The sequence below is a fragment of the Equus przewalskii genome, chromosome 19 (genome assembly GCF_037783145.1).
Source record: "Equus przewalskii isolate Varuska chromosome 19, EquPr2, whole genome shotgun sequence".
Classification (NCBI taxonomy): domain Eukaryota; kingdom Metazoa; phylum Chordata; class Mammalia; order Perissodactyla; family Equidae; genus Equus; species Equus przewalskii.
Genome location: NC_091849.1, coordinates 51,077,591 through 51,097,681, shown reverse-complemented (window position 1 = coordinate 51,097,681; position 20,091 = coordinate 51,077,591). Strand labels below are relative to the sequence as shown.

Below are 20,091 nucleotides of genomic sequence, written 5' to 3'. Positions count from 1 at the left end.
TTTCAGTGTTAGAATTTATTATACCATTTTATCCATTTTTTTTTGGGTGGACATGTAGGTTGTTAGCAATTAACAATGTTGTGTTGAATTTTCTTAGATGTGTCCCATTGTGCATGTCTGACACGTATTTTTTTGCCAGGTATACACATAGGAATTTAATGACTGAATCTGGGCAGTCTCTGGTCTTTTAGTGGGGAAATTTAATCTGTTTTAATATAGCATAATAACTGTTATTTTGGAATAATTTATATCACCTTTTTGTGTGTGTATATGTTTTCTTTGCCCTTTTCCCCCTCCTTTCCTGCTTTCTGTTGAATTTTTATATTATTTCCTTTTTTTCATTTTACTGACTTAAAAGTTACTCATTCTGTTATTTTAGTAGTTACCCCTAAGTTTTTAAGACGCATCCTTGACTGAATAAAGTCTAAAGTGAATTATTATTTCTATTCTCCTGAACGATACAAGGACCTTAGATATTTCAGCTCTGATCCCCATCTTCCATATTATTGTTGGCAAATATTTAGTTCCACCTTCTTCCAAGGTCCTAAACAATCATGATAATCAATACTGATTTTCTTTGCTCATCATTGATCTGTGAAATCCATTGTTTGCTTTGGAGGGTCATTTCTTCTTCCGACAGTTCTTTTCAGTGAAGGGTGAACGCGGCCTCTCTGTGAGCATCGGTTTATTTGTCTCTGTGCTTGAATAGTATTTTAGGACGTGACATTCTAGATTGACAGTTATTTTTCCTTAGCACTTTGAAAATTTATTCCAGAGAAGTCTGCTGCAGTCCCATTTTTGTTCCTTTGTAAGTAATTTTTTTCTTTCTAGGTACTTTTAAAATTGTGTTTAAAAATAAAATAATAGTGTGCCTAGGTGGTCATCTATTTTTGTTTATCTTGTTCTGGACTTGCGTGCCTTCAATGTGAGAATTGATTTGTTTCATTAATTCGGAAAATACTCAGGCATTGTCTCCGTGGCTGGGGGCTCTCTTCCTCTCTCTCCATTGTCTCCGTCTGGAGCTCCTATTAGACCTGTGTTGGACGTTCTCAGACTTTACATATCCTCTCTCACTTATTTTCCATCTTGATGTCTCTCTTCCGCATTCTTCTAATTCACTCATTCTTTCAGTTGTGTCTAATCTGTTTCATCCATTTCATTCATGTTTAGTTCCAATAACTGTGTACCTTTTATTTCTAAAAATTCACTGCTCATTCTTTTTTTCATTCCATGACATGGAAACATTGGTTTTTTTCTCCTTCATGATATAGATATGTGCCAGTGCTCTCCAAACTTAACCATTTGCTTGTATTGCTTTTTAAAATCTTCTTTAGGGCCAGCCCAGTGGCACAGCAGTTAAGTTCTCACATTTTGCTTCAGTGGCCCAGGGTTCGCTGGTTTGGATCCCAGGTGTGGACATGACACTGCTTGTCAAGCCATGCTGTGGCAGGCATCCCACATGTAAAGTAGAGGAAGATGGGCAGGGATGCTACCTCAGGGCCAGTCTTCCTCAGCAAAAAGAGGAGGATTGGCAGCAGATGTTAGCTCAAGGCTAATCTTCCTCAAAGGACAAGATAAAATAAAATGTTCTTTAAAAAGTTTTCTTTCAGGTACATCTGTGAGGTCATGTCTCTGGGAATAATTATGAAACCTGTGTTAAATTTCTTTATCTCTTTAAAAACAAAAACAGCACAGTTGTCGGGGGTCCTGTGTAAGCATGCCAGATGGTATTGCTGGGGTCATCTCAGGTAAATGTGTCTTCCCCAAACAAAAGAAAGATATTTAAAGAACTTGAATGTAAGCTAACTTCCTCTTCTCTGAATAATTTTTTTGGGGGGAAAAAAACCTCACCTTATAGTTAGGCATCAGTGATGATGTTTTTTTGACGTGTTGGGCGTAGGATTTCTGTATGTGTTAATAGTGGGGGAGTTGGCTCTGCTTTTGTTCACTTTGCTGCATTGCCGGAACCAGAAGTCAGTATTTTTTCTTTGAATATTCTTTTGAAGATTTCTGATGGTTCTTTATTTGGAAGATGAAAGAAAGTGAGCATTTGATGGGCGGGGTGTTGAGCTCATGCTTTCTGACCTCTCTGCAGTTGTGGGCTCCATGCTGCGGGAGCATGGCCCTCCCCAGGCACCTGGCAGGCGGTCCCTCCCAGGGCTCTGGCTTTGCACATCTCGATAGAACCTCAGAGCAGTTGCTTTGGAAACATTCTATTCTAAAGTGTCTTGTTTTCCTTTGCCTTTAGGCTTTCCTAAAATAGATATGTTATGGTGGGAAAATAGGATTTGGAAAAATACTTAAAAGACCTGGCAATCAATTATTGAATTTGATTAAAAAATTATTTTGCTTACCAAAATACTTTGAAAAAGATATTTTCTATTCTGCTTTTTCCCATTTAACAGAAGTATAGAGGAGTTGAGACATCTGGTGAGATTCATACTTGTAAGAAAGGCCTGAGCATTGCCTAAAATACTCCTCACTCTTAATTCCTTACAACTGGAATTCCTTGCCCAGAAAGAAACTTCTCTTGGGGAGTGGAAGCACCCCACTCAGCTACTCGCCTCTCTGTTTCTCTGGCATTGCCCGAGAGAATGCCTCACAGTGGGGCGACTGGAGAGAAGGATGCAGCCCAGACAGCCTCCCCTCCCCCTCACCCCAGGGGGAGGGGCAGGGATGCCTTCCAAAAGAGTGGAGGCTTTGGGATAGGTCCAAAGCCAGGCCTGACTCCTCTGAACTGACTCTGCAAACCTTTGGTAACTTGGCCATGCAGCTGGTGTGACAAGGAACATGTCACTCTACAAATCCTTAACTAAAGCAGACCTAGTCTGCCAAGCAAGCCTGAGTAAGTCGGCTGCAGATGTCTCTTTCAATTATGCAGAGGATGCTCTGGCTGGGGCTCCATCCACAGTAGGAGCAATATCGCTTGAGACCTAGTCATGGGCCTTCGAGCTTTGCAAGCAGAGCTGGTGAACATTTGGCTAGAATCATAACAAAGACTTATATAGTGCCTACCTTATTTAATATTCATTGCACTATTGCTCTCCCCTTTCTACAGAGGGAAGGTTCTAGGGTGGACCAGGGAGTCAAGTCTGTGCTTCTAACCATTGTACAGTACTGCCTCAAAATGCTAAGTCTTAGCTTGAGGTTTTCCCTCCCAGCCACTAACACCCCCATGAAGGAGAAATTGAGTGTTTCTCGTGGGGTACATGGAAGCAGCCTACCAGAAGCCACCTCTCAGGGAGAGAAAGGGACTGCCAGCGTCAGAGGGCAGGGCCTAGGTTCGGGGAAGGATGCCAGACATACCTGCCTCAGGTTGGGCTGAGGACAAGCTGTTTCTTTGTGCTTTGTTCTAAAGACTTCTCTAGTGTATAGAGCCTCTCCTTATGACTTAACCAAGATCAGCCATTCAGCTCTAACCCAAGAGTGTTCCTGGTCCTAAGGGGGAAAAAACACTCCTGGAGGTCACAAGTGTGACATTATCTTAATGGGCATCCTCATGCTCTGGCCATGAGAGATTTGAAATTCAAAACCACATGCATTGACCTGACCCTATTTCATAATGGCACTGGCAAGGTTGGCCAGGTAAATCCTAGAGGAAATGGGTGCTTTTAATTTTGGAGTAGCCGATGGTTAATTTTATTTATTTATTTATTTATTTTTTTAAAATATTTTATTTTTTCCTTTTTCTCCCCAAAGCCCCCTCGTACATAGTTGTATATTCTTCGTTGTGGGTCCTTCTAGTTGTGGCATGTGGGACGCTGCCTCAGCGTGGTTTGATGAGCAGTGCCATGTCCGCGCCCAGGATTCGAACCAACGAAACACTGGGCCGCCTGCAGCGGAGCGCGCGAACTTAACCACTCGGCCACGGGGCCAGCCCCCCGATGGTTAATTTTAAACCAAACATCTGCTGAAGAGAAAGACACAGCTCAAGGTCTAGTTTTCACAGAATTCTTCATGGATAGAGGATTCTCAATGTGATCTTACTAAGGATTCAAAAACAAGCAAAGAAGGTCAAGGGAGCTTGGAAATGCTGTTTGAAATTGCATTTGGACTGAGCGTCCGGATTCCTGGGTGCTCGTCCCAGCGGTGGCACCAAGAAGCTGTGGGACTTTGGGCTGCCTATGTCACTGCTCATCTGTTTCTTTATTAAGAACATGAGCTTGTCCCAGGCCTAAAAAGTACACACTTGGGGATTCACATAGAAACAGTCAAAGCTGTGAAAACGTCAACCCCACACGCTTCTAGTGGTGATGCTTAGCAGTGTTCCTCGGTCCTGTGGTACGGTTGAGTTCCAGTGTAGACAGTCTGTGTTCTCATTGCCTCATTCCATTTCTGCCTAGAGAGTAATAACACCACAGTTCTTCAGTTCTTTCACTAAAAGCAGCCAGCCCCTTCTGCAAAGGGGCTATCTTGTCGCTCTGACATCTTGGGATGTTGGGGTGAATGACTGATAAAGGCCACCCAGGATGACATTATTCTGGTTATGACCTTGTTTCTTGAGATGTTGTGATAGCATTCCAGAAAGTGCCACGTGAATGGTGATCATGCTAAAGGTTGTACCTCATTTGTGGTGAAATGTGGTGTTAGATGAGAAAGCCAGCTCTTGCCATTAGAAATGATCCGTTCTGTGAACTGTGTCATGCAGACCTGGTGATGCTCACCTGAATTTTCTGTAAATGAAAAGATGCATATTACCTTTGCTTATTGAATTTGCCTCATGATGAGAGAAGAAAGCTGCTGGCGAGGCTTTAATTATGGTTCCTCTTGTGCTTTGCTCCTAATTAAAGTTTGCTTTCCTCCAAGGAAGGAGGAAGCACATGTGGTTTGCAGTGCTGTTCTTTGTATCTTGGTTACTTGGAAAAGCCAGGTGGGGTGCATAAGGCTCCCTCGGTTGCTCCTGGAGTAGTTGGTGGTATCAGGAACTGCGTAGTTAGTGGCAGGCTCTTCCCTGTGGCCTGCTTTTTCACTGGAGTACCGTCCTGTCCTCCTCCAAGCTGGTGGCTCCCAGAAGCCTGAGGCAGAGACCTGCCCTTGCTTTCAGTGCCTCTCCTTGATCCAGCCTCCTGGGCCCTCAGCCTGCGGTCTGCAGTGGCCACAGGACCCTGATACTGGCCAGTGTATGGAGGATTACTGAGAGTCTTTGATGAATAAACTTGAACTCAGATACTTGGTCCTCATGTGTTAAATTATTCTGTCCCTTCTGAAGCCAAGGATATTTGAGAATTGAACTTTCCATGTCACCAGGATGACCTTTGGTGAGGGCTGGTTTTAGTCTTGTGAATAGAATGCAGATGAGTATCGTCCACGTTCAAGCCTCATGAAAATGCTTTTTTGTATTTCAGTTTCGACATTTGCCAAGCAGAAATGAAGTGGGGTTTTTTTTGGCTGCAAATAAAACGTTAGGCCTAGATTCCGGGGACAAAAGCAGAGCCTTGAATTCTTTGTCATTAATTTAGCAAATATTTGTTCGGTGCCTCTTGTGTACAAGTCCCCGGGCTGGATTTTGTGGACACTGGGGCCACAGTCACCACCTCTAATTGTTGACAGAAGAGCTTAAAACAGACCCATTAACAAAGGGCTTACAGGGAGCATATGAGCAAATACCTACGAGTCATGGCAGGGTGAGCTTACGGGGGGAGAACAGACTTCAGGCTGGAGCGTTCAAGGAAGCAGTCATGAAGAAAATAGAATTTCAACTGAACTTTGAAGGATGGGATTGTAAGAGCTGCAATTGGGGGTGCATGGGTGCAGAGAGCATTTCAGGTGAAAAGAGTAGAGTAATGGTCGTTGCTCACGTTTATCGTGCTTATCCTAGGGACCGGGTTGGGGATGATAAGCATTGCACACTTTATCTTGTTAACTGCTCTCGGCAGCCTCAACAGGCAAGCATACTGTTTTCATCCTGTTGGAGTGAGGAAACTGAGGCCTAAAGAAATGGAGATACCTTGCCCAAGGTCCCCTAGCTAAACGCGGGGAAGCTAGGATTCAAACCCCCTTCTAGCTGGTGCCTGGCCCTGTGCTGGCCCCTTGGCCACTGTGTGGTGAGTAAGGAAAGGCACGCTTGTCTGACTGTAGGTGAGGGAGGAAGGGAAGATAGGGATCAGCTTGGAGCTGCAGTGTAAAAGAATGTGAACACCCGAGTACTGTGCCTAGGGCTCGGGGTTTCATTCTGAAGGCCCTGAGAGACACTGCAGAGTTTTGACACAGAGGTCAATGGCTTGAAGAAGCTCGAGGCCCCAGCGGAAGTGAAGTGCCGAGTGGCAGCAGTATCCAGGGTGTGTGGCAGAGCTCCCGTGGGGAGCCTGTCCAGGGAGAAGACGGATGGTGGCCTCGGGGCCGGGAAGTGGTGCTGACTGAGTGGCTTCTGGATCGGGTACCTGCTTTCTGCTTCAGTGTTGGGAAGTTCACCACCCAGCTCCTGGGTTCGAGTGCTTTAGCCTCCAAAGACAGTGGGTGGTGTATACAGGAATTTTTCTTTCCATTTATGAGGGGAGGGGCAAAGAGAATTTTAGGTTAATTAGCTTAAAGAGTCAAGGCAATCCTGCCTGGATTCCTTCTGAAAGACATTTTCAAAGAAAGGAGGCGTGTGTCAGAGAGTCCTAGAATTTTAGATTCATAAGGTGATAAAAAGCATCCCTAAGAAGGACAATCATGTTAGTCAATTTTTAATTTTGCCGAGTAAGGCTGTTGTTTTAAATAAAGGTATATTTTAAATTGCACAGATTTATCTTCATGAAAACTTTGCAGTGTCGTCCTTATTATTCTCATTTGCGGTCGTCCTGTGAGAATTTCATCAAGAACCATCAGTTCCCTCTCTGTGCCCTCCAGCCACAGAACGTAATTCATCCGGTCCCTCGAGGGGTAGAAGAAAGGGCAGCGCTTCCTTCTTTCCTTCTCTCCACCCCGGTCTCCTGAGCACGCACAGGCCAGCATGTGCTCCCCGCCAACTCCACCTGGGACTTGGGCTGTGGACCTTAATGCTCGGCACTTCTGAGGGCTGCCTGTGTGTGCTTTCCTGGCTGTGACTTTAGAGAGTCGTGTAAGACCAGACACCTAACATACCTTCTAATGAATGTCCTGTGGGTTCTGGTCTTTCAAAGACAGTGTAGTACAGTTTGTGTGTTTTCAGAAAGTCTTAACCTAGAAATTGTAGCAAATGAGAACTGAATCTTTCAAGGTAATTGAGTCCAACCTCATGCTCTTAGAGTAAAAACCACCAAGGCCTAGGGAATCAGCTGGCTTGTCTCAGGTGCTGGACCCTGATGGAGATGGTTGTCTGTCTAGCCCCGGCCCCCCATCTTGTGCTCCCTGATCCAGGGTTCTTTTCCTCATAAGCTGATGCCCCACCTCCGGTGTAGTCTGGATCCCTCTGCTGGTCTTGGGCCGTGAAAACCTGTTAACTCTTAATGCTTTTTTAATGTGTAGAAGGTAACAAAGCAGAAGGAAAAGAAAAGGAAGTTAATAGAAGAGGAATCAGATTCTGAGTAGGGTGTTGAGTGTGAGTGTGGGGGCCGCACCTGTTACTGAAACCCAAGTGGGTTCCCTCCGGGCGAGTTAAATCAGACTCTCCACCCAGCCGTCTCACAAAGTAAAGTATATTTGCAGCAAATAGGAGAGCACGCGGAATCATTTCCAAAGTTATGGCAACCCCGAACAAGGGGAAGCAGGGGCATTTATTTCGGATGGAGAATGAATATTCAGAAGGGAGAGGTGGTATTCACTTTCGCAGGCTCAGTTGGAAAACATGCTTCCACGACACGTACCCTGCAGGTGATGGTAATGAGGCCGAACCTCCTGGAGAGATCTTAGCATAAAAAATAAGGAAAAGGTCATAGGCCTAGCTCTCTGGCGAGGCTTGGTCTGGTTCAGGGTGGTTGGTGATTGCATCTCCTTAACATAACAAAAGGAAAAAGAATAATCTGGAGAAACAGTTAAAATATCCAAACCCACCTTTGAGTTCCTTGGGTGACTAGTTGGTGACACACCCACTGTGGCATCGATTTTTGAGTGAGTCTGGGTGGAAGTGTTGTGATCCCCTGATGCTCCCTGAGGGCATCTGTGTCGCTCCCCCAACTAAACTGTGGTCAAGGACAGTGGCGCAGCCGGAGGCTCTTGAGGCCTGAGGCTCAGTGCCATCTTCCTGGCGGCACTGGTAGGCCAACTGTTGATTTGAGCTGAGAGCCTGAAGCCAGTGGTTCCCACTCCTGGGTGCACATTAGAGCTGGGTGAAAGGCCCCTGAAGACTCGGGTTTGATCGTCTGGGGGAAGGCAAGCTTTAGTAAGTTTTAAAAGCTCCCCAGGTGATCCTCTTGTCCAGCTGGAATGAGAACCACAGCTTAAAGCCGTGATTCTCAAACTTCAGCTGCGTCACACTCACCTGTGAAACGACCTGTTTCACACCACTAGACTTCACGCCCAGAAATTTCTCATTCATTGGGTCTGGGGTAGAGCCCGAGGTTTTGTATTTCTGACAAATTCCTGGGTGCTCCTGATGCTGCTGCCTCGAGGACCACACTTTGTAAACCACAGTGTTAGATTCTCAAAGGATCTGTGATCCTGGACTCTGAGGCCCTGCCTTGACGGTCCACTCTTAGTTTTGATTCTGGCTCAAGAGTTTGCATGTCTTACAAGTTTCCACATGATGCTAATGCAGCTGGGCTGGGGAACACTTTGAGAACCACATTTTGAGACCCAGTGGCCAGGTCCTTGTGTCGGGTAGCCAGATGAGATCAGGCACAAGGCGGGCCACCTCAGATTTCTCCCCATGTGCCACCACTTGACCACCAGCAGGGAAGTCGCCAGGAAAACTCAAGGTCACCCCAGGCATCAGGGGGAATCAGCTGCAGTTGACAGTACATGCACAAAGAGCAGCATCCTGTAGGTGTTGGCCGGAACATGGTGCACAGCGTGGACATGCACAGGATGGTCAAATTCAGCCTTCTCCCTGCACTGTGAGAGCGGGCCTTAGGTCTCCGGTGGCCAGGTGTCCTCACTGTGTGCATGGGAGGAAACTGAGACCATCACAGCGAGCTGGTGACTGCAGGTCTGTAACCTAGAGCCTGCACTCGGTACTGGGGTCCTTCCTGTCACCCCACAGTGCTTACTCTGCTGCAGGTGAATTCTAAGGCATGGGCACGATTCCTTCAGCCTGCAGAGGTCAAATTCATGGATCCCGGGGTTGACACAGCAATAGGAAATAATGATGATGAGGTGGGACTACATTATCTCCAGGTTTACAGCCGCGGTTCTCCAAGTGCCATCTCTAGACCAGCAGTGCCACCCGGGAACTTGTTAGAGGTGGGCATTCTGGGACCCCACCCCAGACCTCCTAGATCTGAAACGCGCCAGTGACGCGTGTTTTAAGGTGCTTTTGAGGTGATTCTGGTGCTGCACGCTCACGTTTGAGAAGCGCTGGCCCAGGGAAAGCCTGACTGTGACGTGTGATTCCCCCAGTGAGACCGCTGGGGGCAGGATGGGGGCCTGTGATGGAGTGGGCCAGGGCCCTGGAATTGACAGGGCAGTGGTGATAGCCGAGGGACTTGAGGGTCTTGGGGAGAGGCAGCTTGTAAAAGAGTGACCCCTTCATCTGTAAGCACGCCCATCCCTGTGAAATTGAGGCTCACGTCACTAAACTCCCCTTCATCCACCTCCCCAGCATTGTGTTTCTTCCTCAGAGCAAACGGCCTCAGCACAGCCCCAGGGCGGTTTGCACGGATTCTGCGCTAATGCATAGGGTTTGACTGCATAGGGCTTTGCTGGTTCTGATATTGTTGGTGATTGGCTTTCTCCTTTTTCCTGTTTTCCTTTTTTAGTTAGTGACAGGAGTATGGGAAAACAATTACAACTTCTTCTGTCAAGGCACACGCAGCGCGGGAGAAGCAGATATGAAGGTATTGTCTTTTTTTAAGTAGTTTTTCTTTTTTTTTTAATAAATTGTACAAAAGATGAAATGGCTCATCACCTCACTGTCCAGATGATCCGTGTTAACAGTTTTAAAAGAATTTAAGAAAGCAGTATGCGTGCATGGTCTGAAAATTGGAACAACATGAAAAGTACAAAATGGGAAACTAAAATTTCCCTCTCTGCAAAAGTCAGTCCTGTTAAGTTTCCAGGAAAAACAGTTGCATGCTTGTATCAGTGTTAATGCTGTATTATATGAACAGGATTTAAGAATGATCTCTTAAAGGTGTCCTTCCTGTCTCTGAGCGCCCCCGAGTAGTGGTCTGTAGGTTCCGACCTCCACTCTTGAGTGTTTTGTATTTTTTAAATAAAAGCCTCCTGGTCTAGGCTCAGCACGGACAGTCGTTTCCTTAGAGCGCCATTTGACATATTCCCTTGGGCGGGGACCTGACGCTGGGAGTTCTTGTTCCTTTTCTTCTTTGCCCCGTGTCCTGTCACCTGCCCCACGCCCGCACCTGAGATCGGAGGCGCCTCTCTGGCGGTTCTTCTGTGTGATGCTCTGCAGACTCCTTCCGAGGGAAATCGGCAGACTTCAGGGTTTTGAACTCTGAGCCTCCTGTTCTCCGTCTTGAAGGATGGCAGTGGCCCTTTTAAAACCTTCCCTCTTGTCATTTCCACCCTCCCTGCTGTCCCGCGTCCTGCTCTTCGGTCAGAGGCCCTCACGGAGTGACCACAGCTCCCCACTGCTGCAGGACTTGAGGAGCTGGGCGCCACTCGGGCTTCTCCGAGTGGACATGGGGTATTGTGGGATGTCAGTGAAGCGCGTGCGAGGTGGTCCTTCAGAGACACTGACGATGCCTTCCCCTCAGATCGTCGAAGTCCTCTGGTGGTACTACTTCTCCAAACTCATCGAGTTCATGGACACCTTCTTCTTCATCTTGCGCAAGAACAACCACCAGATCACGGTCCTGCACGTGTACCACCACGCCACCATGCTGAACATCTGGTGGTTTGTCATGAACTGGGTCCCCTGTGGCCACTGTAAGCCCTCGGCGGGGTGGGGTGGGGGGGATTGGGGATGAGGTGTGGGGCTCTGATGAATCGAAACAAAAGCTTTGAGAAGCGGTGCTGTTTCTGTCGCCTTCTGGGTCAAGCCTTGAACCTTGTGTCCCAGTGGCTGTAGTGATAGTTTGTGTGGCCTGTGCACTCAGTGAGGTGACAAAACCCTTTTCTAGTTTAGTAACTAACTATCCTGTTACTAAACTGTCCTGTTGCTGATGTGGCAAGATGAGGGAAGTACCAGATTCCCAACCTGGGGCCTATTAAGAAATAGGGGTGTCACCGTCCCTCATCGAGGGCAGCTGTTCCAGATTATTTCTCATTCTTGTTTCTCCGCAATTTGGAAGGTGTTTGACTGACAGGGACAGGCCAGGAAGAGGGAATGACACCACTGAGTGAGCCCCAGAGAACAAGGCAGATGACAGTGCAGCAGTCGCTGAGGGGTGCCTTAGGAAGGCCGCTCGTATCTAACATAGTGACCCTCTGTGGTCCGCGAAGCACACTTAGCAGGCTGTCTTCCATGACAGGCACCACAATTTGAAGTGAATTCTCTAAGGACGTGTGTGGTTTTTCTAAAGCTCATGCTCTGAAGTCTCTTAAAAATTTCAGAGATTGTCATTACCTTCACATTCAGCTTGGGAGTTCTAACAACTGTCGCAAAGTTCCTGCCGTCTGACCCACACGAGTTTGACTGAGAACCTTTGGGTCTGGTCACTTATGTTTTTTCCTAGGGTAGCTAGCACGCCCTTGGTAACTCGGCCCACCGGGATGCACACAGTCACAGCATTTTAGAACTAGAAAGCACTTGCCATACACAGCCCCTCTCAGTTTGGGAGAAAACTGAGCCAGTAGAAGTGTGGGCAGGGCTGGGGCCTCCAGGACCCTCCCTCCCTCCCTCTCTCCCTCTCTCCCTGGTGATTTTCCTCCAGCATCACACCTCATGGCTGAGGATTAACTGACCTAACCTTCTAATAGAAACAGCGCCGCCTCCCATTTGAAGAGTGCTTCACATTTTCAAAGAACCTGTAGGATGACAGATTTTAACTAGCCCCCCCCCCCCCCCCCAGCCCTTGAGAAACAACCAGAGAATGGCTGTCACTTATCTGGGGTTGCACAGCCACTGATGGTCACAGCCCAGAGTAGAAACTCCGTCTTCATCCCCAGCCATGTGTACATCTGACTGCACGTGGAAAAGCCACATAGCTTTGTTTGCTTGCCTGCTGTTGGAGGGGCGGCCAGAGAGTCTAAAAAAAGAACTGGTGGTCCTACTAGAAATTAAAAATCATTTGATAAAAGAGGAGCCTTTTGTCTCTAAGGAACTGGACTCTGGACTGTATTATTAATAAAAATAGATGGCCTCAGGCCTGCAGTCCTGGGGATTAATTAGGAGGTGACCTCAAAGACCTCTCCAAACCTCAGCAAATGTGTAGACACAGCCGGCTTTGAGCATCTTATCCATTGGCTGTCTTCCCTGAGCCATCCACGCAGTGGCCTGAGGCCCTAGGGCATGTAAAGAAAAGCGGGTGGCTCTGACAGCAAAGCCTTCAGTGCCACAGTGGGGCAGGTGGTCCCCTGACTCCTGTGTTAGATGGCTGCCTGCCCAGCGGGAATTGAATTCTGACTACAGGTCCATGCAGTGCTTGCCAGTACTGCAGGGTTTCCAGCCTCTGTTCAAAATCATCTTTTTATTGGATTTAAAAAGAGTCGTGGTTTTTTTTTTTTTTTTTACCTGTTATGTATAAAACACTGATGCATCGTGCCCCCAATCCCATCTGTTCCTGCAGCTTATTTTGGTGCCACACTGAACAGCTTCATCCATGTCCTCATGTACTCGTACTATGGTCTGTCGTCCATCCCTTCCATGCGTCCGTACCTTTGGTGGAAGAAGTACATCACTCAGGGGCAGCTGGTGAGTGACTCAGCCTCTTCCCCCAGGACTTGGAGCCTGGGGGGCACAGACTTCTTCCTGGGATGCTCCGCTGCCTTCCCGGCTTTATTGTTGTTGCTTAATAGCGTCTAATGTGCCTTTCCCACCCTTTCCCATTGATCTAATTAACCTTCTTGAAGTGGGCAGAGCAGGGAATTCTCCTAATGTTAACTGATGGAGAATCTGTGCCCATGGGTGTACAGCTAGTTGAGGTGCAGACGGCGGGCTAGAATCTAATTTCATGACTTCAAGTTCAGTCCTTTGTTCTTAGTTTGTGCTCGAAGCACGTGTGTGCAGGTTTTTAAATTATAGTCAAAGTCCAAAGAGGAGACTGTGTTCCCAGGGGCTTCAGCAGGAGCTGGAGGGTGGCGAGTCCAGGCGCTCATAGCTTATTAGTAAGGATGTCTGCTAAGGCAGGCGCTGCGCGAGCCTTCCACCCCCGTGTAGCAGAGCGCCTGTGGGTGAGAATGGCACCTGTGCTTCAGGTGACAGCCCCTTCTCAAGGCCCGCCAAGGCCTGCCCAGCAACTATTGGCACTCGGTGGTTATTTCTCACCCCACTTCTCTTAAGCTTTCCCCAGATGTGAGGACATTATAGATCCCTGTTGCTCTCACTCATGAATCCTTTCATGACCTAATCATTAACACTGTTCTGAGTAACATTAAACACTGACATTTGTTGAGTTGACTGTGCCGGGTGCTCACGCTGAGTAAACGGTTTTGCATGAATTGTCCCAATAGCCTGATTTCGTGGTATCATCCCCATCTTATAGAGGAGGCCACTGAGGCAGTAGGCCAAAGGCAGCCAACTGGGGCGTTCAGACATTAAACCTTTAGCCTCGGCCTTGCCTTATGAATACATTTTTCCAAAGAAACCCAGCTGATTCAGATCCTCTTAGTCAGTTGTGAGTTTTCAGTATTTAAAAATAGCAATCTAGAGAAAAAACCTGAGAAGCTCTTCTAAGCTACTTACGGGTTTGACATTTCATTATCGCCTCTCGCCAGCTGCTGTACTGTCCTTGTTAACTTTTCTCAAGCCACCTGCGAGGAAGGATAATGTCTCTGACCTCCTCATTCACTTGAGAAGAGGCGATGCACAGATGGGGTGAGCACACCGCCATGGCTCTGCCGAGGCGGGATGGAGCAGAACAGACTGGGCAGGTCAGGCTTCCATCGGGCTCTGCCCTTGAGGTGGAAGATTCCACCAGTTTGCGTAGATTTCTCTTAAGCATCACTCCTAATCATTTCTCAGCCTAAAGGACTTACCTGAAAAGAGAGAAGAAAAAGAAAAGCCCAGTTCTCTATGTAGAAATACTGGGAGCTGGGCAGAACCCAGCCCTCTGCTGTTAGTCCTCTTCAAGATGCACCCTCCAGTAGCCACACCCTACTTTAACACCTTTTCCCCGTTTCTCCAAGCAGTTCCACCTGCTTTTCAAGATTTACTCGGCAGAAATTGTCTATGGACTTAGCGTTGTATCCCAGTAAGAGTTTAAATCTGTTCACCAGCCTTAACCAAACCAGAAAGATACATGGATAAGGAATAGTAACAATGTCCAGCAGAACTGAGCATCCCACAGCGACATCACGGTTCCCTGTAACATAAGACCCCACACCCTTCCTTCCTCCCTTAAAAAAAATTAAAAAAAAAAAAAAAAACAACTTGCCTCTATATACTGTCCCTGAAGTTTTTGTGTGTCTTTTGTTCTCGCAAGTTTTCTTTTTCCCCCCGCTTCATTGAGATATAATTGACACATAGCATTGTGTAAGTTTAAAGTGTATAACATAAGGATTTGATATATGTGTATACTGCAAGATGATTAGGACAGTAAGTTTAGTTAACATCCGTCACCATACACCGTTACAACGTTTTTTTCTTGTGATGAGAACCTGTAAGATCCACACTCTTAGCAACTTTCAAATCTACCATACAGTGTTGTTGATTGTTCCCTGAAATTTAGAGATGGTTTAAGTAGCTCGAAAGAGGAGGAAGAGAATATAAGATAAACACAGACGTATATGTAGTTCAGAATAAATTTAGTGTATGCATCGTGTTCATGAAATGGCTTCTGCACCTAGAGAGGTTCATAAGTGAATTCAGACTCGGGGGATGCTGGGTAGGGAGCCTGCCGGGCAGGGCATCTCGTCTCGGCTGTGGGCTGTGACTGCGCTGCTCAGCTGTGTCCCCTCTCTCCACCAGCTTCAGTTTGTGCTGACAATCATCCAGACCAGCTGTGGGGTCATCTGGTCGTGTACGTTCCCTCTCGGTTGGTTGTATTTCCAGATTGGATACATGATTTCTCTGATTGCTCTCTTCACAAACTTCTACATTCAGGTAAATCTCCTTCTTCTATGGCAATTGGGATTTTGGAACTTTTCAGCAAAGGCCCCATCCCTTCCCTTAAGGGGGATGTGTGGGGCCCCCGCGGTGTGCTAGGCTCTAATTCAGTCACAGGGCAGCCCTGCTTTCGGGAGGGGGCCGGGTTACTGCCAGCAGAGGAGATGCTCCGCCTGTCCTAGACCCTCAGAGTTCTAGATCTTTAGCACGGGAAGCTTGGATTCGTGTAGGAAAAGCAGAACTGTTCCACGGGCTCCCGCGTTGCTTCTCTCTGGCTTCTGCAGATGTGCGACAGGAGATTTCAATCCAAAGTCTCACAGCTGCGCTGCCCTGAACTTCGTGGCTAAATTAAATGTCGGAAGAAATTTCCATCACGGTCCTCTGCTGTAGGGAGAAATCCGCCTGTTGGTCCCACTTTCCTTACACATCCGTTGCTCAGGTCTGGGGGCTCCGTTCATTCCCAAGTGGGTGATGGACGATAGGTTTCTCCTCCCAGAAAGGTCCATTTAGGGCAGATTATCTCCGGTGGATCCTGACCACTGTGTGGCCACTGCTGATTCCCCTCCCTCCTGTCCCCCTTGGATGACATGTGTTCCTGCAGTGCCTGGCTCCAGAGCAGGCACACTGAGTCAGGAACAAGGGTGGGCAGACGGAGGCAGACGCAGGGAAGCCTGGTCGTGTCGAGCAGCCACCTGGGGCTCAGCCATGTTTCCCTCTGCCCGCCTGCGCCATTCATCACCCACCCCTGGGCCTGGCATGTTTGAGTTGAGTTCATATACTGCTGGGCTCATGGTTTATGCCACACTTGGCATTCACCAGGTGTAGGGGAGGTTACAGGATAGGCCATGACGAAACTGAAATCACACTTGTTTTAACTGCTCAGATAGCAGCAGAGCACTTGGTACGCAGGGTCGAGATAGTTGCTGCAGTGACGAGCTAATTTTGCAGACAAGCAATGTTGAGTGATGGGAGAGGTGGCACCAAGTGGGAGAAACCAGTTTGGCCACATAACCCCTGTCCTCTGCCATCCAGACACTGAAAGGGCAAAGCCACGTAAAGCGTCATTGGATTTTCTATGTAATTTTTAAAATAGCATTTATGTTTGCAGCCCATGACTCAGTGAACTTACCCCAGGCTAAGCCTCAAAAAGTGGAAGAGGGAAACCAGTGGCAAGAATCATTTTCTTGGTTGCTTGACTACGGCAGTCACTCGTTGAGAGTTTGCTTCTTGAGTTAGGGATGCGGTCCCCACAGAGCTCCCGGGTCACGTGGCTCCCCTGTCCCCTCGTGCGTTTCAGACCTACAACAAGAAGAGCGCCTCTCGGAGGAAAGAGCGCCTCAGGGAGCACCAGAACGGGTCGGTGGCCGCCGTGAATGGACACACCACCAGCTTTTCCTCCCTGGAGAACAATGTGAAGCTGAGGAAGCAGCGGAAGGATTGAAGTTGCAGAGTTGCAAACCTCCAAATCACTTCGTCTGATTGTAAGCACAATATGAGTTGTGCCCGACGCTCGTGAACAGCTGCTGTAACTAGGCCTACAGTGAGATTCGTGTGGGGCCTCTTTCATCAGTTCAAACCCTTAGAAAACGTACACCAATTATACAAGTAGGCATAAGATTTTTAACATTTCTGGACTCTCTCCGACCCCTGCGCTAGACTCTGGAGGGAGCGTTATTGTAGTATACGACACTGCTGTTGCCTTATTAGTTATAACATGATAGGTGCTGAATTGTGATTCACAATTTAAAAACACTGTACTCCAAACTTTTTTTTTTTACTGTAGATCATGCATGTGATTGTAAATTTGTACAACGTTGTTACAGTAGAGAAACACACATGCCTTAAAATTTAAAAAGCAGGGCCCAAAGCTTTTTAGTTTAAATTAGGGTATGTTTCAAGTTTCTATTCGTTTTTAATAGCTCTGTTTAGAAAAGTCAAAGACGGCGATTTGTGAAACGAACGTGTGACACGTAATTTCAAGTGACTTGTACGTGTGAAGTCAGAAACGGCACCTTCGGTTTTGTAATATTGGCTTTAAATCAGGCAAGCCTCAAATGTAGTGGAACAGTCAGTTTAACTTTTTAACAGATCTTATTTTTTTATTTTGAGTGCCACTATTAATAATGTACAAAAAAAAAAAGTACGGGGGGCTCTAAAGCAGTCTTGAAACTTAAATATATATTCTTTGTCTTCAAGATTTTAGGAAGTGTATAGGATGAGTAGGTCATTTTTAATTTGTAAAGTACTAAGTGTTTTTATACGGAAAGCAAAGCCCACTTTGCTTTCCACTCCTGAGAGAGAGGATGTGTACTTTTCAAGAGAGATGACTGAATATTTACCGTTTGACAGAGTCCCATAGATGAGCAATGGGGAACTGGTGGCCAGGGTCTAAATTTGGATTGATTACTGCTATCTGTTTTGACGCAAACTTCCTTTTAAAATGTGCCTAGCTTACCAAAATTAACAAAGGGGGGAGGGGAAGGACCTTAAAAAAAATTTAAGGTAAAGTTAAACAGATAGCTACAGCATAAGAAATTGGATGGAGATCATTTATTTAACGTCAGTCTAATAGCACCTGTCATCTTTTCTGCTTAGAATCTGAAGATTTGTTTAGAACCGCTTATCTCAAAACGATAGACTGCTTATCTTAAAATCATGTCTTGCACCCTTGAGGGCAGTGGTCAAACAGATGAAGACTATTTTGTGTGTCATTTTAAAGTGTTGGAGTTTAGTCTCTGAATACCTTCTCCATTGTGGGGGGGACACATTCATTGAACCACTCATGGCACATCTTAGAAGGTCATTGACAATGTATAAACTAATTGTTTTGATATTTATGTAAATACCAGTTTATCATGCTTTAATTTTGCACATTCATATCATAGGGAGCCGACTGGTTCTCTTATTAGTCTTTTGTGGATTGTCTGTGTGGAAGGAGTCACAGCATCTGTTTACATTTACCTTATCAAATCTAGAATGTGTATGTTTGTAAATGTATGTCCTTCTAGGTACTAGTTTGCGAATGTCTTCGCATATTTCAATACAAAAACTAGAACATTCAATAGTGTACTATCAGAGTGTGCTTTCGCTCATCTGGATATACCCACACTGTTAAATAATGTCTAAACATTAATCATTAAAACATTTTTGATGACCTGTGCGTGCGTTTTACAGTGTCTATGTGCTGCCAATTCTGAAAGATGGGAGGGAAATCCACATTCCTCACTGTCTAGGAACTCACCCAAACAGATGTAAATAATTCAGTTTGAAAGGTTGTATTGTAGCTCAGCTCACATGAGGAGTAAGGCATAGTGGTGGGTCCCCCCTAATTCTCTCCTTCCTGCCTTTTCCAGATTGCCCCACTAAAGCCCTCAGCTCTAAGCACACTCCTTTATTTTCCTCCCTTCCCCTGGTCCTTTCCCCCACTCCCACACTCCCGGAGGCTGTTAGAGCTACTTTCCTAGGTCTAGACCAGAGCTCTGCACATTTTTTCTGTAAAGAGCCAGATAGTATATATTTTAGGCTTTGCAGGCCATATGGTCTACTTGCAACTGTGCCGACTGTGCTGTGGAGTGCAAAAGCAGCCATAGACGATGTGTAAATGGATGGGCGTCGCTGGGTTCCAGTAAAACTTGATGCAGAACAGAAGGCCTATGGCCATGCTTGCTGACCTCGACTCTAGAGTAATGGGGTCCTACCTTGCTTCCAAAGCCTTATCACTTTCTTTGCCAAAGACCATTTCATGTCCTAGATCCTGGCTCCCCCTAGTCTGCCTTACAGGTCCATCCACACCCACAGTGGGAACAGTGACATGAATGGCCCCTCTTCCTTCCATCAACTTCATACCACCCGGTTCCCAGTGTAGGCTTGATCATCCCAGCTTTTGAGTGCCTTCTGGTTTGTCAGTATCATCTTAAAAATGTCATCTGAAACTGCATTTAGTATTTGGGATACTATCTGAAAAGTGTAGCAGCCTGTTGGGGGTTTGGTGGTGATCTTCATATCCTTGTCTTTCCCCACTAAGTCCAGAACAATTGAAAAAAACAAGACATAGAAATCAGACTAATGGAAATCAAAATAGGTCCTCTCTTCCTGAAAACCTGGATTGGCGAAGCTGAGACCACTGTAGGGCTCTGTAACTACCCTGGCTAATAACCCTGTTGAGGTAAACTTACCAGGGCTGGCACTAGCACACCAGGGATTCATGGCTGCCTCCGCCCTGGTTGTTGGTCTGGTGATGAACTGGTTATTAAAATATTTTGAATATCAGTCCTGGAATTTACCCACTTAAACTACAAGCTCCCCTTGAAGCGCAGATTCTGCCCTGATGACCTTTCCAGGCCCAAAAAGTGTGCTCAGTTGCATCTCCCAGTCTTGGCAATCAGAAAGTCAACCTCTCGCCCTCAGAGAAGGGAGTGGGTCACGGGGTGGAGCAAGGCCAGCTGTGTTCCCATGCTACTTTCCCTCTCCTGCCCAGAAGTGGACAAGTGGGCAAGCTCGCTCACCTGTATGGCAAAGGGAGCCTTCCCATTTCCCCTCTGGCAACATTGCCATTCCTGGAAAGGCACACTTGGCGGCCACGTTGCCTGGTTGTCATCCTCCCTGCATGACCTTTAGTCAAATTGCTTTAACTCTGCCTCAGTTTTCTCAGCTGCCCAAGTGGGCATGATAGTACCTATATTCTGGGGTCATTATGAGGATTAAATAGATTAAATATGTACAAAGCCCTCAGCACCAGGTCTAGCACAGAATAAACTATGCAAGTGTTAGCTGTTATCTTCAAGGTGGTGTTGTGCTCAGTCCACCCCCCTGGTCACTTTAAACTATCAACTATTGTTTTACTATTTCCTGGGTTGGTTGATCCAGTA

The 20,091-nt window shown here is 46.7% G+C and overlaps 1 protein-coding gene and 1 long non-coding RNA gene across 11 annotated transcripts in view; both read left to right on the top strand.

The window, feature by feature from the left end:
- ELOVL5 (ELOVL fatty acid elongase 5) overlaps nucleotides 1–18,377 on the top strand; it is a 68,422-nt gene extending 50,045 nt beyond the window's left edge. For 9 of the 10 annotated variants that reach the window (XM_070586228.1, XM_070586229.1, XM_070586226.1 and 6 more), the window contains 5 exons: nucleotides 9,816–9,893; nucleotides 10,773–10,944; nucleotides 12,747–12,871; nucleotides 15,086–15,220; nucleotides 16,521–18,377. In XM_070586228.1, the coding sequence (XP_070442329.1) occupies nucleotides 9,816–9,893; nucleotides 10,773–10,944; nucleotides 12,747–12,871; nucleotides 15,086–15,220; nucleotides 16,521–16,664 (654 nt within the window). In that variant the 3' untranslated portion in view covers nucleotides 16,665–18,377. The remainder of the gene's footprint in view (nucleotides 1–9,815; nucleotides 9,894–10,772; nucleotides 10,945–12,746; nucleotides 12,872–15,085; nucleotides 15,221–16,520) is intronic. The other variant, XM_070586235.1, reaches the window with a different exon arrangement.
- Nucleotides 33–4,043, top strand: LOC139077518 (uncharacterized). Its single transcript, XR_011530126.1, has 2 exons — nucleotides 33–3,622; nucleotides 3,878–4,043. It is a non-coding gene; the product is annotated as an uncharacterized lncRNA (long non-coding RNA).
- Nucleotides 18,378–20,091: the final 1,714 nt, after the last annotated feature.